We start from the raw sequence: 25098 nt of genomic DNA on the forward strand, positions 1-25098 counted from the left end.
CCAAGCAGAAAGCTTTTATATCGTTGGCAGCGCTATGCCTCTCCAAAACATGAAACGGGTCACGAGGGATGGAGGTGATTTCAGTATCTCTGACTCCTGGTGGGTATCTGGGGAGGATGCGGTGGGTGGTTCCATGGGAAAGGTCTCAGTAGCTGTTGTTTCACTCAAAGACTGCTCTTGGGAATGGCTGTGGAGGCCATTTGAGGGCTCTAACTGGAAACAGAGTGGCCTTCTAATCTGCTTTTCATCTTCCCCAAAGTTTGACCTTCCTCTTTGCTGCCTCCTGCCTGCCTGACCTGTTTGTTTTCTCTTTGCTTAGCTCTTTCCCTTGGAGTGGCACTCCCATATTTTCTTCTCTTCCGTAAAAAAATATAAGTAGGCCGGGCTCACTCCTGTAATCCCAGCACTATGGGAGGCTGAGGTGGGTGGATCACTTGAGGCCAGGAGTTTGAGCTAGCCTGGGCAACATATCGAATCCCTGTCTCTACAGAAAAATACAAAAAAATTATCTGGGTATGATGGTGTGTACCTGTAGTCCCAGCTACTTGGGAGGTTGAGGCAGGAGGATCGTTTGAGCCTGGGAAGTGGAGGCTGCAGTGAGCCATGATTGCGCCACTGCACTCTAGCCTGAGTGGCAGAGCTAGACTCTGTCTCAAAAACAAAACAAACACTGAAAAAGCAATTGGAGGACAATAGCTCAAGAGGTCTTTTTAACTCATCCTTCCGTTCCCCCATCCCCCCATCCCCAACATGTTTTCTGTAAGGGATCACCTAGCTGTTTCCGTAAGGGCCAAGGCTGGCTCCTGGACTCTGGGAGTATGAACCCTCAGGTTTTACAATATTTCCAAAATTTTGCCAGTATTGCTGCTCACGCATGTGCGTGTTTCTGTGGGGCAGGCACTTCCTTTGTTTTTGTGTGGTGAAACACAAGTCAGTACGTGAGCTGAGGGAACTGGCCTTTCTCTACTTACGAGCCACTAGACAGGTATTTTGTTTCTGCAGCCCTTAGCATATACGGGTACATGGTGACCTGTGGTGACAACAACTTGACATTTTCTCTTTCTCTGGTAGTGTTTCTCTCTCTCTGCTTTTGTCTATTTCTGAAATGTGAATGGCACACAGAAAACTTGAAGTACACACCTTAAAGTGCCATATTTTTATTTGGTCCCAGAAAGCGATAACTTGCCCTTCTCTGAAGTTTTTTCAAAATAAATTGGAACATATAGGTAGAGAGTTTGTGAATTCCACAAGTGTTTCATCCTTTGGAGGCAGTCAATTGCATATGGCCTCCTAGGTCCCTACTGGCCTGGAGGGCCAGTTTCTAGAGATACATTCAAATACGAAAGAGCTAGAAAAGAATTCCATCCAGATTTCCTGGAAAAAATATACAGAATCCCTCTCAGCTGTATTTTTGAGTGTCATTTAGAAACTTGGGCTACCCAACTCATCACATACTGGCTTTTGATAATGTCTTTAAGTTAAAAGTATTTTCTCATCTGACCCATCCAGGTGGGAGAGCCATTTATATTTACATGGCCATGAAAATTTCTGATGGCAGTCACAGACAGTAAGCTAACTTAGCTTAAATGATGTGTATAATTTCCTGTTATATAAAACTGTACTTTCCAGAGATCAGCTAAAGAGACATCTGTGAACGTTTCTGTGTTGGAGGATGGGGGTAGCATCTGGCAGTGAGGATGTGAGTCCCCCGGTGTGAGCCGGGCTCGGTGAGGCTGTGAGCAAGTCACCTCCCTCTGGGTGCCTCAGTTCCTCAGCTCCAGGTGAGACAGTTATAGTACACATATGAGGGGATGCTAGGAGACTTAAGGGGTTATATATATATTAAGTCTTAGAGTACCTGCCATACAGAAAGCAGTACCTGTTTTCTGTAATTAGACGTGTAATTTTATATGTTCATATTCCCAAATGTTTGTTGATCCTTTTGAATATGAGAGGAAATTTGAGTTCTTCTTAACCATAATATTTGGTAAGATAGATCGACCCTATTGTATTTTGCATTGAAGACTTTAGAATTTTATTTAAGCTGTCAATTTTGCAGATCTGAAGATGGAAACTCTTGTATTTATTCACCAAACACAGACCACTTTTTTTTTTTTTGAGACAGAGTCTCACCCAGTCTCCCAGGCTGGAGTGCAGTGGCACAATCTTGGCTCACTGCAACCTCCGCCTCCCAGATTCAAGCGATTCTCCTTCCTCAGCCTCCCGAGTAGCTGGGATTACAGGCGCCTGCCACCATGCCCGGCTAATTTTTTGTATCTTTAGTAGAGACGGGGTTTCACCATGTTGGCCAGGCTGGTCTCGAACTCCTGACCTCTTCATCTGCCCGCCTTGGCTTCCCAAAGTGCTGGGATTACAGGTGTGAGCCACAGCACCTGGCCCATAGACCACTTTGAAGTTTTCCCCTGCTCTCTCCCTCCTGTGCCATGACATCACTCTTGATAGTGCAACTGGTAGCCTGGGTTTTATGGCTCACTAAGGCCTTTGACTTTCTTTTTTTCTTTTTCTGTTTCTTTTCTTTTTTTTTTTTTTTTTTGAGACAGAGTCTTGCTCTGTCGCCAGGCTGGAGTGCAGTGGTGTGATCTCGGCTCACTGCAACCTCCACCTCCTGGGTTCAAGTGATTCCCCCGCCTCAGCCTCCTGAACCACCACACATGGCTAATTTTTTGTATTTTAGTAGAGACGGGGTTTCACCATGTTGGCCACGATGGTCTCGATCTCCTGACCTCATGGTATGCCCCACCTCGGCCTCCCAAAGCTCTGGGATTACAGGCGTGAGTCACCGCGCCTGGCCCAGGCCTTTGACTTTCTTTAGCGTGCTTCTTAAATCCACGAAATGTATTGTATGTTAGTGTGAATGTTTCCGAGAGTAGAATTTTTTTTCTTTTGAGAACCTCAGTGGCATTGCCTGCTCTTGCCCTCTGTGGGAAGGACAGCAGAGGGGGCACTGCTGTCCCTGCTGTGACAATGTGCAGTGATCACAGGGAGGCTTTCACCCTCCACCCTAACGTTCAGTCCCAGCTGAGCCAATCCAGGATCTGGTTTTCTGTGTATCAGATGCACGATGCACACAACTCTGTTTTATTAAGCATGAAACAAAACCAAGAAGTGTAACAGTGCTTCACAATTCTTCTCTAATTCTGGCCTTGTATGATCTTATAATATATTAACCTCGGAAACACAACTTTTGCACATGTCAGTTAACTGTACACAAATAGTGCCAATTCCTGCCCTGTTGATGGGAGCTGGCTTTGCTATCAGAGGACTTTCTGCTATCGGGGGTTTGTCATGAAGGTGGTGCCTGATTAGTCTGAAGATGGGAAAAAAGATAGCACTTTAAGACATACAGAATCATAGCAACGCAGGGCCAGTGGGAACCACAGGGTCACCTTCCCAGCCCCTGCATTTTACACAGCAGTGAAAAGGCCAAGTGATCCGATTGAGGTCACTTAGCTCAGGAGAGCCAGAGCCACGGGCCTAGATACTCTTCCTCCAGCATAGCAAAAAGGTGACTCTGTAAGATGAGAGGGCCCTAGAGATTCATGTCACGCAGCATAGGATCTGGGGAATGTTGTCTTGGCCCCTAGAGTGTAGTAAAAACTGGGTTTTCTGGAGAACAAGAGAAAGCTTCAGTTAAGTCGTTCTGGTAACCAGGGCTGATATCCCCTGGTAACCAGGCTCGTGATATCCCACGAGCATAGCAAACTTGTGGGAATTTTGTGTTGAAGAACTTGAAGGATTCTTCCTTCCCCTGCCCTACTGCAGCCTGTAGGATTGGGATCTTCTCTTGCTCATGTCCCACGGTGAATAACCCCAGCCCATGTGCCAGGGGGTTGCATAAATATTTGGTGATGTGTGTATGAAAGAAAGGTGAGAAGGTGAGGGTCAGACAGGTTCACCCGAAAGAATACTGATAGGGTGGGGGGAAATTATACAACTTTATTGATTTACACGTTTCCAAACTGCTGTCTTCAACCTCAGCTGAACTTTTCCTTCATTTTTTTCTCTTTCATTCAACCAATCCCGAAGTGCTTCCTTTGTGCTGGGCAATGCAGGTGGCGAAATGGTAAATAATGTGGCCGTGCATGGTCCTGGTCCTCTGTGGCGGGAGGCAGGGGGCTCACTGCAGCATAACAAACACATAAATAGTCACAGGTTTGGAAAGGCTTGTGGAGGGCACAGCGAATAATGGAGTGCTGGGTTCCTTCATATACCGTGGTCAGCTGAAACCTCCCAGCAGATGTGAAGGGAGCTGACACCAAGCCATAGGAGGTGAGAACATTCGAGGTAGACAGAACCTCACAGGGAAAGGCCTCGAGATAGGAGCCCGAGGTGCTTGGCCAGCATCCAGCATAGTGGTTAGGGGAGAATGTGGCCAGAGATGCGTCCAGGAAGATCACACTGGACTTTTTTGGCTGTAGATTTTATCCCAAGTGCAGTGGGAAGCCAGCGGGGCTTGGAGCAAGGGAAGGGCATTGAAGTTGTGTGTTAAGAAGGCTTTAAGGAACCGCAAAAACATGATACTAAGTGAAAGAAGCCAATTACACAAAACCACATACTATATGATTCTGTTTATGTGAAATGTGCAGAATCCATTATGTGAAACATCCAGGCAAATCCATAGAAAATAGATTAGTAGTTGTTCAGGGCTGAGTGTCAGACAGGTTCACCCGAAAGAATACTGAGAGGGTGGGGGGAAATTATACAACTTTATTGTATAATTTCGGGGGGAGGGGACTTCTAATGAGTACAGAATTTTCTTTGGTGGGGGGTGTTAAAAATTCTGAAATTGATTGTGGTTAGGGTTGCACAGCTGTGTGGATATTCTAAAACCCACTGAATTGTTACTTTAAATAGGTGAATTGTGTGGTATATGCATTATGTCTCAATAAAGCTGCTATTAAAACATTTTAGAAAGCCTTTAATGCTGCCTGGCAAACCTGCTCCATTGTCCCGGGTGGCTGTCCCCAGCTGTTTCGACCCTTTTCCAGCCTCCTTGTATTGGAGCACCCCCTCCTGCTCCAACTCCTGCCGCTTCAGGAAGTAAAAGGCATCGGTTGAGGATAATGTCAGATTCCTGCCATCAAACCTCCAACTCTCCCAAGCCCATGCTGGGTTCATGCTCTCCTTTCACAGTTCTGGGAAATGACTTTAAATCGTGACTCTGCCTATTATTGGTTGTGCGGCTTTAGGCCAGTTACTTACAAGCTGAGCCCCAGTTTCTTTCATTTTTAAAATAATAGCGCTTACTGTATACCTGGCAATTTTTGTAAGTGCTTTAAGAATATTAACTCATTTACACATTTTAACACATTTAATCATCCAGTTAATCCCATGAGGTGTGGGGACTGCTCTCCTCTCCATTTTGTAGATAAGGAAAGTGAGGCACAGAGAGGTTAAGTAACTTGCACAAGGTCACACAGCTGGGAAGTGGTAGAGTTGAATCCAGGCCGTCTGGCTTCACAGGCCATACTGTTTCTCCTGGCCTGTATAGCTGGTGTAGAGCTTCTTCTTGCTTGGTTTACGATTGTTTAATCTTGAGCTACTTGAACAGCAACTGTAAATTATGCCATTTCCACAATGCACTGCACGGTGCCAAAAACATAGTAAGTACTCAGTAATAGAAGGTCTGCACATTGACATACTTAATTGTCTTCCCCTCCACTTATTTCTTCATTGACCACCTCAGAACCCACAGGGATGTACGTTTGCCCAGTTGTGGTCCGGATTCTGCCTTACCTTTGCCTTTTTCCTGATAGTCTCTGGGATTTGTTTTCCTCACCAATAAACTGGAGATGATGATAACCTGAGCCATAGGAGGTGAGGATAACCTGACCCTCCGTGGGGTCACTGCAGGGATCCATGAGCCACTGTGTGGGCGGGGACTTTGTAAATCAAGCCGCCCCCTATTCCTGCAGGGGTTTAATTTGATACAAGACCTGGCTGTTTGGACCATGCACTTTGAAATGATGATGGCAGTGTTGGGAGAGGGTTGGCTGAATGGTTTTTCCATGGAAATCCTGACGGCTCAGATGGAGCAGAAGTAATGGATGCACTCACCTCCATACGGTAGAACTTGCCCAACTTGACACTCAAGCAATGGGTGCAGCTGTCACGGCCACTGTATGTCTCTTCTCTGTGCTGAGTTGGTTCTCCCCAGTGCTACAAACGTAAACTTGCTGTGTGGCAGGGGAACTAGTTAATTCTACCCGTCGTTCCGCGTAAGCATGAACTGACAATAGTTTTGTCGGTGTTTGGCTTTTAGACCAAATCAAATTTACAGTTTTGGCAAAAGTAGGCTGCACTAGATGAGGCAAAAAGTACAGCTTCCTGGGTAAAATGCATTCCTTTCTTCTGTTTCACAAGTGGCTTCTCTCTTCCCCTCCCCTCCCCTTGTTTGGTCCAAGGTCTGTTACAAAATTGGATACAATGGTTTGGTTACTGAATTACAACAAACAACCTTGGAAAGTACATGTTTACCAGAATGTTGCGTAGGATTTGTATTCATCCCCACAATTGTGTTTTTGTCTTTAGAATCTCTCATTTTGCATTTTTAATGTCTGCTGTGAGATATAGGTATATACTTATACACACATATGCACACACACACACATAAGTCAGTGATGTATTTCTTCCCTGCCCTTATTATTATCTTTCAAGCTCCTCATACATTGTTTTTCGAGGGAGCAGCGAGGAAGGAGGACTCAAAGGAGAATATTGAGGGCTGCCATTATATTCTGAATTCTGATGATCTCTTCAGTTTACTTAAGATTTGCATATTGGTTCTTTTTTTGTGATTTAGATCAGCATAAACTCCTCCCTCCAAAAATGCTTTCAGACAACACCAACTTCTGTTCTTTCGCCTGTCCCTTCTCTGGGCACTTCTCCCACCATGGCTAGACTTTGTTCAGCAGCTCAGGGTCCTGGGAGGGAGCCAGGCTGCGTCTGTTTCGCAGTGGTCGGAAGTTGTACAGAATCTGTTGGGGTTGGGGCAGCGTAGGCTTGGGAGCCCTGCAACTTGAGAGCCAGAGGTTCCTGGTTAAAGTTTCCAGCTGGGACACATTACTTACCCATTCAGAAACCTCAAATGAGGGCAGCCCATCTGACTGTTGTTTTCTGGTTAACTTGAATCCTTGAGCTAAGGTAGTCCTTCTATTTTTACTTTCTTAAATTATCCTGGCATGGATGTGTTTGCTAGCTCCAAATTTTGTTTAAATAATATGTCTTCTACTTATGTCGTGAAACTCAAAGTGTGATTGTTCCTTGGTTACGTCTTCTGATGTCTTCAGGGTGACCTAAGTCTCAGAGGACATTGGTTACTAGCAAGAAAGTTGAGTTTGCTTTGGGAGCAGGAAAGTGCTTTAGCGTCGACTGTCCTTCCATTCCACCTGTTTTTGCCTTTTGTAAGAAATTGAAGCTGTGGGTTCGTTACTACATATTTGGTAGCTCTTCAGCAATGTGTAGATCAGCTTTTTCAAATGGGTAAGAGTCTAAACTTTTATTTTCTCTTCTACATTACTGTTCTTTCAGCTTGGTACCCCCAAAAATGACCAGTGGGGTGTCCCTTGTCCTCAAAATCAGTCATTCCATTTCAGAAACAAAGTGAAAGAACTTTGCTGGTTCTAAATTGGGCTTCCAGAGTTCTTGGTGGCTGGATCTTTATTATGTGTTTGGATTTCACGTGGCCACTGCTTCCAATGGAGCAGCAGTCCTAGCTCACAGCTCTAATCAGGGTCAAAACCCTCACTTACATGCATCATTTTTATATGGTTTTTTTCAACACCAAGTTCATTCATTTGCTAGTCTGTCCCTCCCTCCCTCCCTCCCTTCCTTCCTTCCTTCCTTCCTTCCTTCCTTCCTTCCTTTCTCTTTATCTCTTTCTTTTTTTCTTTTCTCTCTTCTTTTCTTTCTTTTGTAGCTTTGAGGATATTTAGGATTTAAGTTTCTGGGCAGTTTATTTCCTTTTTCATACTCTGCTCTTATAAGTAAAGATAACTTCTGAGTAGCTCAGACATATGTTGGAACCATGGATCTTTAGATCTGTAAGAAACACTGCAGCTTTCCAATCCAGTTTTCAGACATTATGTTTCATCATGGTCCCCATTCTTCAAATTAAATTTAACCACAAACTTCGAAAGATGGCTGATAAAATCAGAGCTGCAATTAGTAGTGTGCGTGGGTGTCAGTTCTAATGGAAGCCTGCTAATCCACCAATGGGAAGTCTGAGAACCAGAACTAAGTGGGTTAGCCAGTGTTACCCAGGCAGGACAGGGAGTACAGCCAGGAGGAGAAATTGGGCCCATTTAGGTAGAAATCACATTAGTGGCAGCTGGGAATGGGGCTGTGGGGAGGGAGTGGGCAGCAAAGGGGCCCGAGGGAACTCTTTTAGGGGGCGATAGAAATGTTTCTATCATGATCGTAGGGTGGTTGCATGACTGCCTATTTGTCAAAGCTCATTGAGTTGTACACTGGAAATTGGTGCCTTTTAATGTCTGTAAATAATGCCTCAAGAGAACTGACAAAAGAAAATAATAAAGTGGCTAAAAGTTGTAAGGAACCTCCTAAAACATTCAGGTCTTTCATTGGGGGAGGGGAGGTAACATTTTCTATGCTTTTAAATTCAGTGTAACTGTATGAAATGATTCCTTAAAAAATACAACAAAAGAAGAAAAACTCACGTTCCCTTAATTCCAGATTAGACTGGTGGAGTCTATTTTTCTGGTCGGCAGAGGTCATCATCACTCTGTACTCATCGCTGCTGTCAGTTATACCAAGGGCCTGTACACCTGGGCCAGGTAGTAAATATTTTAAGCTCTGTGGGCCACACGGTCTCTATCACAGCTATTCAACTCTGCCATTGTAGTATAAAAGCAGCCAGGGGCAATATGTAAACCAAGGAGTTATGGCTGTGTTCCATTCAGACTTTGTTTGCGGAAATAGGCAGCTAGCGGGATTTAGTCTGGGTGCTGTTTTTGCCAATCTGTGAGTGACATTTTTGTTACTTTTGGAGAAACTCAGCAGAACAGGTGCGCTTACTGTGTCCTCACCAGTAGGGTGAGTTACAGGATGATGGGACTGCAGGGAGGTTTGGAAGAGGACAGGTCCCAAAGGGCTTGAGATGCTATGTTGAGCTAATGGACTGGGATCTGTAAAGGACAGGATGGTTTTGCTCAGATGGAAAGATAGAGGATGAATTAAAAGGAAGAAGACAGTGCACATGGCCGCCACTTTCTAGGTTATTGCAGAAATCCGGGAAAGAGATAAGTTCAGCCATGACAGTGACCACGAGCAGAAGGGGACATGGTGAAGGGATACTCTGCAGAGACAAATGACAGAACAGAATGCAGAGAGTGCCTGTAGCTGGGATTACAGGCCACCCTGCTCTGCTGTTTGTAGTTTTAGTAGAGACAGGGTTTCACTCTGTTGGCCAGGCTGGTCTCGAACTCCTGACCTCAGGTGATCCCCCCCCCACCCTGGCCTCCCAAAGTGCTGGAATTACATGTGTGAGCCACTGCATCTGGCCCACTCCTGGGTTTCAAACATAGTATTATTGAACAACCTCAAATTGCTATATTTAAATCAACTCTTTATCAACTAGTCCTGAAAATTAAGGCCTAAAGACATCAACAAAACGAGTGACAGAAGAAAGGCATTTCCAAGTGATGTAATTGGGTGACTCATCTCACAAAAGGGCACTCAGAGGCCTACCAGTAGACCACCTTTCCAGCTTTTGGCGTGCCCTGACATCAGCCTTGCTCGCTCCATTAATACTACTGTGCTCACATAGAAGCCAAAACATGTCACGCTTCTGTTTGAAAACTGTCTTTTTGTTCTTAGCAACATGTCATGTTTGGGGAAAGTTATAATATACTGGACAGTGGTGTCAGTAAGTCGGAAAGGCTAAGGAGCTTTGATGTCAGGTCTTTACCATTTAATGGTTTTCAAAGTATTGGGAATTCTGAGAATATTGTGGTCAGGTGTAAATGTACCACCCAAATCTTGTTTCCTTCCCTCTGGTTCAGATAATAATAAAGTGACCCCTGAACCCCATCTCCTTTGTAGTGGAGGTTGATTCCCAGTAGAGAATATCTTACATGTAGTAGTTGCTTCATAAAGTTTGTTGAATTAAATTGAATTTGTGTGAGTCTATGATGATTCTCCTCGTGGAAGAACATAGTCTACCAAAATCCTGTGGGAGCAAATTTTTGTATCACATGTCACTTTATTATTATTATTATTTTTTGGAGACAGTTTCATCCTTGTCACCTAGGCTGGAGTGCAATGGCGCGATCTCGGCTCACTGCAACCTCTGCCTCCTGGGTTCAACTGATTCTCCTGCCTCAGCCTCCCGAGTAGCTGGGAATACAGGGGCCCACCACCACGTCCAGCTATTTTTTTTTTTTTTTTTGTATTTTAGTAGAGATGGAATTTCACCATGTTGGCCAGGCTGGTCTCAAACTCCTGACCTCAAGTGATCCACCCTCCTTGGCCTCCCAAAGTGCTGGGATTACAGACATGAACCACTGCGCCCAGCACATGTCACTTGTGGTTCTTAAAAGTCTTCAGTGAGATGAGAGTCTGCAAGCTTTAGCTAAACTGATTTCTGAATTTAATCATTAAACAAACAAACAAACAAACAAACAAACAAACAAACAAACAAACACCAGAAAGCAAAAAGCAATCTAAAAGCACAAAAGCCAACTCAAGTGAAAGTACTCAATGCAAAATGCTGGAAGAACCACTCTGGGCTCCTGTATTTGAAGAACTGTAGCTTCTGCCAACTTAAGCTTGCCAAGCTCTTGGAAGCAAAGCCACAGAGGGTATGGTCTGTGGGACACTTCCCACTAAAGTCATGATGACCATTTACTTTTTGGGACCTAGTTCATGATCTGATTTTACTCTTTTACAGAAAATGAGAATAGCCATAGGTTTTTTTTTGTTGTTGCTGTTGTTTTCTTTTGTTTTTGTGTGTGTGTGTGGTTTTTTTTTTTTTTTTTTTTTTTTTTTTTTTTTTGCAATTGGGGCTTTACTTTAATTTATTAGTCTTCAGGTATATAATCCTTTCTACACTTAGGGAAGATTAATTAATTAATAAAAATTCTTAGTACGAGGCGGGTATCTTGTCAAAGACTGATACTGAGAGGCTTGGAGTTTTATTTTGTTTATGATATTTCTCTTTGTGTAGAAATGACCTCCTTTAATCTTGAAATGTTGAGATGTGTAGCAAATATCTGTAACTGATATCACAATCAACAGTTTATCTTTAGTTGCTTATTTATATAAGAAAATAAAAGCAGGCCAGGCATGGTGGCTCATGCCTATAATCCTGGCACTTTGGGAGGTCAAGGCAGGTGGATTGCTTGAGGTCAGGAGTTTGAGACCAGCCTGGCCAACATGGTGAAACCCCATCTAAAAATACAAAAATTAGCTGGGTATGTTGGTGGGTGCCTATAATCCCAGCTACTTGGGAGACTGAGGCAGGAGAATTGACAAGAGTGAAACTGTCTGAAAAAAAAAAAGGAAAGAAACAAAATAAAAGCAGATGACTTTTGTGCATTGGTGTGATATTAATTTTTATGTGGAGTTCTTTGTCTTTCTTCATGCATCATGTGTTTATTTTACAAATATTTATTGAACACCAGCAATGTTCTCCACACTAGTGGAGGCAGTAGTGAACAAAACAAAGTCACTGCTTTTCTTTTTTTTTTTTTTTTTGGTTTTTTGAGATGGAGTCTTGTTCTGTTGCCCAGGCTGGAGTGCAATGGCATGATCTCGGCTCAGTGTAACCTCTGTCTCCCGGGTTAAAGTGATTCTTCTGCCTCAGCTTCCCGAGTAGCTGGGATTACAGGCATCCGCCACCAAGCCTGGCTAATTTTTTTTTTTTTTTTTGTTTTTTTTGTAGAGACGGGGTTTCACCATGCTTGCCAGGCTGCTCTTGAACTCCCGACCTCAGGCGATCCACCCGCCTTGGACTCCCAAAGTGCTGGAATTACAGACGTGAGCCACTGTGCCCGGCCAAGGTCACTACTTTTATGGTGCTTACGTTCTGATATAAATCATAAAATTTTTGTAGGTGAAACCAATGATGATTGCAGGCCCTCACATTTGGGAACACTTTCTGGGGAAGGTAATAACATGGCCACCTAAGCATTTGGGAGTTTCTGTGTCTCTTTAGCAACTTTTATTCTCTTTCAAAAAATTTATTAATTTTTTTTTTTTTCTGCCAGGTATAGCGGCTCACACTTGTAATCCTAGCACTTTGGGAGGCTAAGGCAGGAGAACATCTTGAGCCCAGGAGTTCGAGACCAGCCTGGGCAACATAGGGAGACCACGTTTCTACAAAAAATATAAAATTAGTTGGGTGTGGTGGCACACATCTGTAGTCCCAGCTACGTGGGAGGCTAAGGCAGGAGTATCACTTGAGCCCAGGTGTTCAAGGCTGCAATGAGCTATGATCGTGCCACTGTCCTGCAGCCTGGGTGACAGAGTGAGACCCCGTCTCAAACAAACAAACAATTTTTTTTTTCTGTTAATAGAGATAGGGTCTTGCTATGTTGTCCAGGCTGGTCTCAAACTTCTGGCTCAGGCAGTCCTTTTGCCTTGGCCTCCCAAAATGCTAGGATTATAGGAGTAAGCCAGCATGCCCAGCCAGCAACTTTTATTCTGAACATTTAGAAAACTGAGGACCTGAATAAATCACATTTTAAAATTTAACCAAGTATACAGAGTATTTACTATGTGTTCTATGGTGTTTTAAGCTCTTTGTAAACATTAACATTAAATTTTCATTACAGTTCTCTGTAGTGGGTAGTATTAGTATTCTCATTTTACAAATGAGACAGCTGAGTAACTTGCCCCAGGTTATCCAGTCAGTGACAAGGGAGACTGGTATTGGATTGTGGGCTCTTATCCGTGTGTGTGTGTTTGTGTGTGCACATGTGTGTGTGTGTGTGTGTGTGTGTTTGTGTTTTCATCTTGCATTTGGGATTTCCTTGAAGGTTTAGGATTATATACAGCCAGATTTCGTGACAATAGAGTAGGCCTGGGACCTGTGGCTCCCTTTCTGTGAGAATTTCTTCTCCTTTTCCTTCACATTTAATTGCATGTTTAATTTGTATAAATGGAATGTGTTTAATCTAATTTTACTGAATTATGTGTTTCTCTTGGTCCTGCTAGACTTTCTGTAAATTGCTTGAAGCAAGAAACTGGCAGATAGATCCATCTGACAAATAAGTAAAAGAGTATGGTTTATTGCAAATTCTAAGACTATTAGATCAATTTACTAGAAATTGAGGTTTTTCCCTCCTTTGTGGGACTGCGTAATAGTTTAATTTAGCTGTTTATAAATGTTTAATTGTATTCTAAACAATAGGACTGCCGAACAATAGGTCATAATGTATTGGAATAATAAAACTCTGGGAGGCAACACTATTTAAAACCTAGCATATTCAATATATGTGTGCCTTGAGGACAAAGTCTTGAGGCTACAATAGATTCTATTCTTATAGGGGTAGTAACGTGATGTTTCTGCTTGATAATTCTACATCTCAGGGAACTTGTGATTATTTGAGGTTACAATGCTTATATTCTCTCATAATCCTCAAGGAGATTCTGGTTAGTTTCTCAGAGAAATGCTCTGTATTCTTCAATTCTCAATGTCTAATCATTTGTAGCCTGCACACTGTCTAGAACCCTCACCATTCCTTCCATCTCAACCTTTTCAGTGTTCCAAACATTTCCTTACTATTCTAAAGCTACTTCTGAAATCCTACTTCTTCCATGAATTTTTCAGTTCATCAACAGAGAAATGATCTGGCCTCATCTTTATTTCTCCTTAGCATTCAGGAATGAAGCTTAAGGAACATCCAGTATACTTTTTCACTTTAGTTTTAATGGACTGATTTATTCTGTATATGAAAACGAATGTGAATCTGTCAGTGTTATGCTTTGTATTATGAGCAGTGAGCTTGTTTAGCACAGTAAACATCACCTGTTCCATTGGTCACTGGGCCTTGTTTAAGAGATCACGTGTGGATTAATATGAAAGAAAATGTTATTACATTTATACTGGGTTGCTTGGACTGCCATAACAAAGCCCCATAGACTGGGAGGCTGGAACAACAGAAATTTGTCTCATCACCGTTCTGGAGGCTGGAAGTCTGAGATCGAGGTGTCAGCAGGGTAGGTTTCTTCTGAGGCCTCTCTCCTTGGTTTATAATGACCGTCTTTTATGTGTCTTCACGTATCTTTCTTCTGTGTGTGTCTGTGTTGTAATCTCCTCTTCCAATAAGGACACGAGTCATATGGATGGAGCCCACCTTAACGATGTCATTTGAGCTTAATTCCTTCTTGAAGGATTCTCTCTCCAAATGCATTCCAGGGTACTGAGGGTTAGGACTGTAACATACGAATTTTGTGGGGACACAGTTTAGCCATAACAGGCTTTAAATATATAACATAGTTGTCCTAAACTTGTATGACAAGCTAAAACAAAAAAATTCTTTTTAAAGCTTAAAAGTAGGCTAGGGAAGACAGCATCCTGAGAGAGAGGAGAAGATCATGATCAGGCTTAGAACTGGCTAAGTGATTCTGGGTAAACTTCACAGTAATTTCTGTTTTGTCTGTGTTTTCTCAATTTTTTGTACTCATTGGGATCTGAAGTGCCTTTTAAGTGACTCTAAGATTCTGTAATTCTATTTAAATAACTGTCTTGGGGTTAGACTTTACTGCTGATTTAAGAAGTTGTTGGAGAAGAATTTTTATAATCCTGGGTTATAATCTCATGTTTGCGAGAAAATGCAGAAGAACGAGGCTGTGTCCAACAGACCCTAACTTGCATTTGACCTCTTTTCTTCTGCATCAGCCCTTTTCTTGGCATCTGACCAGCTATATGACTGTGGACAGGTTATGTATCCTCCATGAGCCTTAATTCTTTCATCCACAATATGGGAACAAAATAGGAGGCTGTCCTTCAATCTTGTCCCTTGTTATGGTTGCCTGCTACAGATAGATGCTGCCCCCCCTGCAGACGATTGATTCTGAGTGTCCTGGTGCTGAGGTTGCATTTGCAGCCCAGGTAGGGTGTCGGTCTCAACACCCGCTGACTTGCCTGGCCTCCACTGCCTGCCTGACTCACATGCCACGAAGACCACCTGTAGCTCAAGGCTGTCAGAGCGGGGCTGAGTTTATATCAATATTCCCAACCTCGCTTGCTGTCTAGCCCAGGGGCTAGACAGATGTCATTTCAGGGAGGATGAGTTGGGTTCCAAATGGTTACCATAGATTTTTTTTTATTACTTCCTCTTCCTATATTTAATAGCCCCAAATGGTTATCAGAAAACTACTCTTCTTCCTATATCTTATTAGGAGGAAAATGGTGAACATTTGTAGGGCAGAGATGTAGTTTAGCCTCACACATCAGATTTTAATATCCATAGACTTTAGTATTACAAAAAGTAAGTGCTAGCTCAGAGAGATACCCACATGACACAGGTTTTGTGAGGGTTAAATGAAATAAATGTGTGCGTGTGTGTGCGCGTGTGTGCATGTATGGGCATGTGTGTGTGTGCACGTGTGTGCATGTGCGTGCGTTTGGTGGGGAGGGGGCAGCAGTATGCTTTCCTATATACTTTTCCAGTTAAATTGAGTGTTCATTCTTTGTGTTGGGATTGAGTTTATATAACTCAGGTCTTTTAAAACACCAAGGTGACTTTTATTATTAGGCTTGAATAGATCAATTGATTCAGGGTAAAATGTTATTCCAGTAAAACTACTAAAACAAGTTCTCTGTACAGGAATAATAATTCTCAAGTTCTGTTTGGCTTACTCATTTTAGTCATTATATACAAGCATTAAAATATGGCACTTTTGGCCATAGCGTTTGACCTGGAAAAATTGCCATAAGCGAACCCATTTACCATGCCTTTTTATATGGTACCACTGTTGGTACCCGTCTCCTTTAGGGTCTTTTTCAGTTGCGAGGGACAGAGATTCGACACAAACAAGCTTAATCTAAAAAGAAAACTTATTTAAACTTAAGTGAAATATTCTAGGGCTAGAAGTATCTTTATTAAGCAAAGTTATATCCAGGGGTATATAGGATATTATTGGGGCATTTTCTCTCTCTCTTTCTCAAATTGATTTATTCTCAGAAAACTGATGAGAAAAATGACTGCCAGCATTGCCAAGGTTTATCTTTTGACTTCTGACTGGAAAGTAAAAAAGAGCTTCTCAGTTCTTGTGGCCATATATCAAATATCAAGGAAGATTTTGATTGGTTCTGCTTGAGTCACACGTCCATCCCTAAACCTATGACTGGCTGGTGTATAGAGCCCTATGGGAGACCTGGCCATGTGCCACCCACTGTGGCAAGGCGTCTTGAGTGGCAAGCTCCCTGGGATTACATGGGATGGGTGGGATGATGTCCCAAAAGAAGGGTTGCTTAGCAAACAGACAACATGTCTGGTCTAGGTAATTAGAGTTTTAAGTCAGCAGAGGTTTGGCGTTTATTCCTTTAGTTTACAGGGAATGAAAAGGTAACTATCATAAAAGTCTGCTGGATCACTTGAGAATGTTAAGCTGCACTTGAAAACCTGTTTGAGATGTCATGCAAAGGTGCCCATTAGGTGGAATAGGCCTCACATGGATAATCAGATAGTAGCATCACAATTGGTGATTGCTGAGAATGATGTGACATGCGGGCAGTTTGGTGGGGGTAAAGTAACAGAATGACAATAACGGGACTTCTGGTTGTTTTCGGCAGGGTTGGATGACTGCCTGCAACAATATGTCCACAAGTTTGAACGGGAGAAGATCAATGGCGAGCAGCTGCTGCAGATTTCCCATCAGGATCTGGAGGAACTGGGGGTCACACGGATCGGACACCAGGAGCTTGTATTGGAGGCTGTGGACCTTCTCTGTGCACTGGTTAGTTCAGGAGAAGGTGATCTGTACCGTGATGACATTCTTTAGAGCCTTGTTCTCTTAAGCTCTCATTGTTTGTGATTTAGCATATCACTGTTTTCTTAATGCTCCATTGAAATAAAACATGAGCCGAAGATACTATAGGAAGGGGAAAAAATGAATTATTTTCTACTTTAAGGGTTGGCAAACTATGGCCCCTGAGTTAAATCTGGCCCACTATCTATTTTTGTAAATAAAGCTTTATTGGAACACAGCCATGTCCATTCACTTATGTGTTTGTGGCTGCTTTCTTGCTACAGTGAGAATTGAGTAGTTGTACCAGAATCACATGGTTCCCCCAAAGCCTAAAATATTTATTAACTTTTCCTTTACAGAAAGAGTTTGTCTTTTTCAGAAAATCTCTGTATTAGTCTAAGTTAGTCTAGTTTTCTTTTATAAGGAAAAAACGTTGGAAATAGTCCTGAATGAAAATGTCACCTGGTCAGGCGCAATGGCTCATGCCTATAATCCCAGCACTCTGGGAGGCCAAGGCGGGTGGATTGCTTGAGTCCGGAAGTTTGAGACTAGCCTGGGCAACGTAGCAAAACCCTGTCTCTATTAGAAATACAAAAAAGTTAGCCGGGTGTGGCTAGCACGCACCTATAGTCCCAGATATTCAGGAGGCTGAATTCAGAAAATCATGTGAGCCTGGGAGGTGGAGGCTGCCGTGAGCCAAGATCGCACCACTGCATTCCAGCCTGGGCGACAGAGTGAGACCCTGTCTCAAAAAAGAAAAGAAAGTGTCATCTTCTAAATTGAAGTGAGAAATAGGTTCTGATTTTCATGTCTGGTTTTGTTACTATAAAAAGCGGTTGAGTTTCACAGATATTTGTGATATTTAAATAACTGATATTTGCACTTGACATGACCTATGAAATGGGAAAAAAACGTGGTCTTCATTACATTTTGAAGATGATGGATTTTGGCTTTAACACGAATGAGTAAAATCCTGCTGGGTCCTGACACTAGAATCACATGGGTAGCTTTGTTAGGTGTGGGCCAAAAACACCTGTAAGGACATTTTGTTTATAAATTGGTTAGTGTGGGTGGAATTCAAGTCTGCCTGCCCTGGTGCCAGGCTAAAGATGCAGTTTACTTAACTGTCAGGATTTGGACAAACTCGACAGCATTCAGGCTGGGTTAGTAATGCCCTGAACCCCAGCCAGGGGTATATACAATTACATCACTGAGAATGGTGGGAAAGAATGTGCTGCTGATGATTTTGCCATCGCTGGTCTGCGTACTGTTGATTATATAACACTTGCTGCATTGTGTGTATTCTTCTTCTTAAAATGGACAGAGCCTTGTCTTCTGCTCTGAGATGCCCTGCTCTTGTTTAGGAAAGTAATGGGGAAATTATTTGTAGTTGATAAATGAGCTGCCGCCTGGGAGACGCTACAGCCAAGTAGTCTGAGCACGGGTCTGGGAAGCAGGAATTTGCATTCTAACCCCAGCTCTGCTACATGCTACTCCCTCTGTGACCTCCGGGGAAATGGTGGTGTCTGTTTTTCCCATCTGTACAGTAACGCTCACCTTAGATGTGGCTGTGCACTATTGTGTAAGTGCTTTGCACTGCCCAGACGTCTAAGCATCCTGTTTATTACTGAAACTGTATTTTTTTTTTTGTACAAACATGTTTGAGTTTACTTTTATTATCCTTTCTGGGAACATGGCTTTTCCGTCTTTTCTGCTTGATGTTTTGCAAATTGTCTCTTTCACTTTGCAGTAATACTTGGAGGACAGGTAAATTTACTTGCAAATCCAAGGTAAGAGAGGCAGGGTGGAAGGGTCAGCTAGAGATGCATCATGTACGTCGGGTGGGATGACAAACATAACAGCTGCCCCTGGGCATTCTCTTTGCCTTTTCCTCTTGTCTACCTCTTAGAGCATTAGACTAAAATGAACAAAGCTGGACAAATGCCAGAACCTAAAGCTGTGTTTTATCTCCTACAATTTCCTTCTAATTTCCTTTGCAGACCAAGCTTTGACCTCAGACTCATTCTGGACCTGCTCTGTGCCAGTGACTGCATTGGACAGGGGGGTCACGTAGGGGTTCACAAAAGTGTGTGGATTATTTTAGTGAGTTTTACTAAAATGTCTTTAGTCTCGATATAATCTCCTTTTTGAATATTATTATAATTCATATACTAATTATACTATCTTTTTAATCCATTTGTAGCATATAGATCTTTGGATATATAAATTGGTGCTGCTTTGAACAGACCATCTCCAGGGCAGTTGATGTGTAAATGCAGTTGGCCTTGGTGTTATAAAAGAGGTTTCTATGTAAACTTGGTTTAGTGGATGTTGATTTTATGATAGACAGGAAATGAATAGAATTAAAGGTAAGGAAGGGGGAGGGGAGAAACATAACCACTGGAAAGTATCAATGCAAAGAGAGGCGCAGATAGATGGATAGGAACCTAAAATAGGAAACAGCTGTTAATGAAGATTCCAAAACTGGTGAGCAGTGGCTCACAAATTAGCTGGTCGTGGATAGAGAGCAATGAGAGAAACCGCCCTTCGTGAATATTGACTTTGACTGGCAGTCGTGGCTTAGGAGAGTGATTTGTATTGTACGATGAGACCAGGACCACTTTCTAGGATTGAATTAGAATCTGTATCCAGTTTTTCTTCCTCTCTCTGGGTAGAGGGTACCTGAGACCGATTATAGAGCTGCTCTTTTCAGTAGGATAGCTGTTACCCAATGTGACTGTCTAAATGAAAATCAACTAAAATAAAATAAAATTCAGTTCCTCGGTTGTACTAGCAACATTCCAAGTGCTCAGAAGCTCCATGTGGCTAGTGGCTATGATATTGGACAGCACAGAAAAAGAACATTTTCATCTTTGCATAGAGTTCTGTTGGCCAGTACTGGTTGAGAGGGTGTGATTGAGAATAACCAGTAAGCATAACCAATGAGGGTAAGTGTGACTGTGGCCAGGAACGGTGGCTCACGCCTGTAATCCCAGCACTTTGGGAGGCCGAGGCGGGTGGATCACAAGGTCAGGAGATCGAGACCATCCTGGCTAACACGGTGTGAAACCCTGTCTCTACTAAAATTGCAAAAAATTAGCTGGGCATGGTGGCAGGCACCTGTAGTCCCAGCTACTTGGGAGGCTGAGGAGGCAGGAGAATGGTGTGAACCCAGGTGGTGGAGCTTGCTGAGATCACACCACTGTACTCCAGTCTGGGTGACAGAGCGAGACTCCATCTCAAAAAAAAAAAAAAAAAAAAAAAAGGCTAAGTATGACTGTAACCTATGTTCTTTGCCAAGTCAGTGAGGCCCAGTTTACTGAACACCAAGGCATGGGCAGCTGTGTTTTGAAGGTTGAAGGAGGTTGAGAAGTGAACAGTTGGAACTGATACATGTGTTAAGTGATGCTACCTAGACTTGGGGTTAAATGAAGTACCTGTAATGAATCTATGGGCCTAGAGTGCATATGCACACTGGTATACCTGTGAGATTATTCGTTGCTTATTGTTTACCCATGGCAAATCATTTAAACATGTTATATTTTTTATGAGAAGAAATGCAGGAACAGGAATTTTTGCTGGCAAATTATATTTAACTTGATCTTGCTTATGAGCTTATTTAAAAATGCCTTAGGAAGACTGTGAACTATATTTCTTAGGCTATCTCTTAATTGACCCAAGTCAATAAGATGACTTTGATTTTGTGTCTCTGGCACACCTTAATCACACGTGTTAGATCACAAATAGAGCTAGTAGGAATGGAGAAGATGGTAGAGAAGAAGTTGTATAAGGTTTTTCCTTAGCTAAATGTGTATAATTTTAAGACTCTTTTTGCTTTCCTTTTCTCCCATTTAGTGTATGATTTCTCTAGCCAGATCAGGAAAGGATCCCTGATGGTGAACCCTAGGAAGTGAGATCTCAGTGGAAGGGTTTTAGTATGTGAATAGATTTTCAGAAACTCACTTTGTATCTTAATCTGTATCTTTTTGATGCCTTATCTCGAAGCAGTTTCTGAAGGAGACAGGTTTTGGGGAAAAGACTGGTGAAAATAATTTATCTGGTCTGAGAAATTATTTATTTTTGGTCTTTCTTTGTGGGGCACTTAAGTCAATAATCCTTTCCTGATTATGCTTCTACAGTAGAGGTTCTTTTGAGCTGATATAATCAGTTTCTTGTTCTCTCTTTACTGTGCAATGGGGTCGAAGGGAAGGAACTTTCCTTTCTTCTTTTCCTCCTTCCTTCTTTTAAAAATTCTATTCTAGCTATATTTATTCATCTTTCTAGGCCCATTATTTGTTTTGGGGGAGAAAAAAGAGCAAACTGAGTGGACAATGATGAGAACAGTTACAAGAAGCCACTCTACCCCTTTAGTTCAGTATTAAAAGTGGTACGTTTTTAGAAGATTGAGGTTTAAAGTTTCTTGCAACAATAAAATGCACTTAATCCTCTTTGAGTTCAACAAGTAAACATTATGTATATGGTCATAAAAGTTCCAAGTAATTTATGGTGACATTGGTTGTTGAAAACTGACTTTCCTGCTTTTAGTTCGAAACGCTTCATGTAAGTTGGCAGGCTGAGTAACTGACTGAATGAGGGGGTCTTTCTCTTTCATCATAGTTACAAGTCCTTCAAAACAAGCTCTGTCTTGTGGCCTCTTTATCCATTCAATTGTGAGTCTTTGATTCTTTGAATTTAAAAGCTATGATGCAGATCCATCTTATTTTGTCTCTCTATTGGAGAACAAGATTATATTTTAGTCTCTAGAAAATAACATAAAAAATGAATATCACATTTAGATAGAAAAATACTGCCAATATAGAATATTCATTTATATTTTGAAATTCAGTGTTTTTCAAAAGCTTGGAAGAGAAAATTTTCATCTAATTTTTGCTTCTTTCAAAATTTCTAATTTTTTAAATATTATTTTTTATTTTACTAGGAGGTAACATAAATTTAAACTTCAAGTAAAATCTATTTAAAATTAGAATTGTTTTGTTAAAGTCAAAGCCTTTTATTGTTGTTTTTAACTTACCATTGTTCATCTTGCAAAAAAAAAAAGTTTCTTAACATACTTCCGAGTATATGCTTTATGTATCTTGATTTTGACACGTGACTTGCCTCTCTCTGGCCCACATGGCCAAAACCAGCTGAAAGAAGTTTCTCCACAGCTGGGTGCAGTGGTTCATGCCTGTAATCCCAGCACTTTGGAAGGCTGCGGCAGGCGAATCATGAGGTCAGGAGATGGAGACCATCCTGGCCAACATGGTGAAACCCCGTCTCTACTAAAATATTCAAAGATTAACTGAGCATGGTGGCACTTGCCTGTAATCCCAGCTACTTGGGAGGCTGAGGCAGGAGAATGGCTTGAACCAGGGAGTCAGAGGTTGCAGTGAGTCGAGATCATGCCACTGCACTCCAGCCTGGTGACAGAGTGAAACTCCGTCTCAAAATAAATAAATAAATAAAGTAAAGTTTCTCCACTTCAGAGGGGATGTGTAGAATTTTGAGAAGCGGAATAGCTATTCAGCTTGTGCTGGATCCAGGATCACTGGACAGTTTTCCTTATCCTTGTCTAATGTCCATCTTGTCATCTGTCTTATCACGTGGCCCTTTTTTGGGCATGTTGTGTGGAAGGTGACATACACAGCAGAGAGAGTAATCAAAAGCTTGTGCCCTAGATGCAGATTGCCTTGGTCAGAAGCCCAGCACTACCGCTGATTAGCTTTGTAACTTTGGAGAATTTATTTACTGTTTTCACGCCTCAGTTTCCTTAGTGGTAAATTAGAGATAAAAACATTTCTACCTTCTTGGGCTGTTTTCCTGAGATAATACACGTCAAACACTGAGTCCAGTTCCTGGCATAAAGTGTTCAAGAATGTTAAGTATTCTGTTAGTCTCACTTTTTAAATGGTACCAGATTCTTGCCTTGGGATGCTATTGAGACGGCATAATCTATCTCAAGAAATATCGTTATGTTTTTTAAAAAAATGATAAAACAATTTAGGACATACAGAGGCAATTGAATACAGAAATTTGTACCCCCACCTCTAATGTTGCAGACTTACGTGTTGTTTCCCAGGATTGGCTCTTTTCTCTGAAAGGGAATCTAGGACAGTATTAGCTCATGAAACTGATTTTTTTGAAGCACCCACGTAAGCTGAACATTGTTCAAAAAGAACACAGGTTAGAAGCACAAGAGCAAGAAATTAATTTTATGATTGATTGAGACAGGGTCTCTCTCTGTCACCCAGGCTGGAGTACAGTGGCACGATCATAGCTCACTGCAGCCTCAACCTCCTGGGCTCAAGCGATCCTCCTACCTCTTGAGTAGCTGGGAGTACAGACAGGAGCCACATCTTCAAGCTCAGGAGATCACGCTTAGTGAATTCGTGTTTAGTTAGTGCTTCGTTTTTTGTTTTTTGTTTTTTTTGTGTGTTTGTGTGAGTGTCTTGCCTAGTGGAAATCCATGCATTCCATGACTATATGATTGTCCGCTGTGCTGGAAATACCGTAGTGGGCATACTCACAGAGCCCTGCTTCTGTAGTCCTCACATCCCAGTGGAGGAAGAAGGCCGCAAACTCGGTGCTTCAGATGGGGCAGAAGTGGGTGATGGGCTAGAGAGTGAATCGAAGGGGCGATTCTGCCACCAGGGGACACAGGGCGATGTTGGGAGACATTTTTGGTTGTTACACCGGGGGAGGAGGCGCTACTGCCATCTGATGGGTAGAGAGCAGGGATGCTGATAAACATCCTGTAATACATGGGGACCCCCTGCCCCACAAGCATTATCTGGCCCCAAATGTCAGTAGGACTGAGGCTGAGAAACCTTGTTCTAGATTAAATAAGTGATCAGGGAAGCCTTGCAGGGGAGGGGACATTTGGGCCAGCACCTGAGTGATAGCAATGAGCTGTTGGCTGGGCTCGGTGGCTCACGCCTGTGATCCCAGTACTTTGGGAGGCTGAGGCGGGCAGATTGCCTGAGCTCACAAGTTCAAGACTAGCCTGGGCAACACGGTGAAATCCCGTCTCTACTAAAAATACAAAAATTAGCCCAGTGTGGTGTTGCGCCTGTAATCCCAGCTATTCAGGAGGCTGAGGCAGGAGAATCTCTTGAACCCATAAACCCGGGAGGAAGAGGTTGCAGTGATCTGAGATGGCGCCACTGCACTCCAGCCTGGGTGACACAGTGAGACTCCATCTCAAAAAATAAAATAAAAATGAAAAAAGAATGAGCTGTCCACGACAAGATTTGTAGGAGGAGCATTTGGGGAAGAAGAACTATCAAGAACAAAGTCCCTGAGGCCCCAGTGCCTGTGGAAGGAGCAGAGAGAAGGCTGGTATGGCTGGGATGAATGAAGTGGGCTGGGGATAGATCACACAGGGTTTTGTGGTTGTTGTAAGAGTTTTTCAAGTGACTAACTGGGCTTTTGCGTTATCAGAGAGTTTGAATATTATTTTTTGTTTTTATTTGTTTGTTTTTATTGTGAGACAGAGTCTGGCTATGTTGCCCAGCTGGAGAGCATTGGCACAATCTTGGCTCACTGGTTCATGCTATTCTCCTGCCTCAGCCTCCCGAGTAGCTGGGACTACAGGCGCCCACCACCACGTCCCGCTAATTTTTTGTATTTTCAGTAGAGACGGGGTTTCATCGTATTAGCCAGGATGGTCTCCATCTCCTGACCTCGTGATCCACCCACCTCAGCCTCCCAAAGTGCTGGGATTACAGGCGTGAGCCACCGCGCTCCCCAAATATTGTTAATTGTTTGGATTTTTTTCCCTTTGATTTTATTTTCCACAGAATTATGGCCTCGAAACTGATAATATGAAGAACTTGGTTCTGAAACTGAGAGCATCCTCCCACAATTTACAGAATTACATAAGTAGCCGGCGGAAAAGTCCCGCTTACGATGGAAACACCTCCCGCAAGGCCCCCAATGAGTTCCTGACCTCCGTGGTGGAGCTCATCGGCGCCGCCAAGGCCCTGCTGGCCTGGCTGGACCGGTAAGTTGGAGATGTGCCTTTTACTGCCCTGCAAGAGTAGAGTCCAAGCTGCATGGTAGCTGTACTTTGTCTTAGGAAAAGGAACCATTGTTCTTTCCGTACCATTTTTGCCGGCTCTTTTTTTTTTTTTTTTTTTTTTT

At 42.6% G+C, this 25098-nt stretch overlaps 1 protein-coding gene across 1 annotated transcript in view; it reads left to right on the forward strand.

Moving 5' to 3' along the window:
- Positions 1-16755: 16755 nt before the first annotated feature.
- Positions 16756-25098, forward strand: part of CNKSR3 (CNKSR family member 3) — a gene marked incomplete at its 5' end in the record, with an annotated part of 47664 nt that continues 39321 nt past the window's right edge. The window contains 2 exons of the mRNA XM_017891928.1: positions 16756-16944; positions 24756-24958. Of these exons, the coding sequence (XP_017747417.1) occupies positions 16756-16944; positions 24756-24958 (392 nt within the window). The remainder of the gene's footprint in view (positions 16945-24755; positions 24959-25098) is intronic.

Source organism: Rhinopithecus bieti, unplaced genomic scaffold (assembly GCF_001698545.2).
Source record: "Rhinopithecus bieti isolate Rb0 unplaced genomic scaffold, ASM169854v2 scaffold_1583, whole genome shotgun sequence".
NCBI classification, from domain to species: Eukaryota; Metazoa; Chordata; class Mammalia; order Primates; family Cercopithecidae; genus Rhinopithecus; species Rhinopithecus bieti.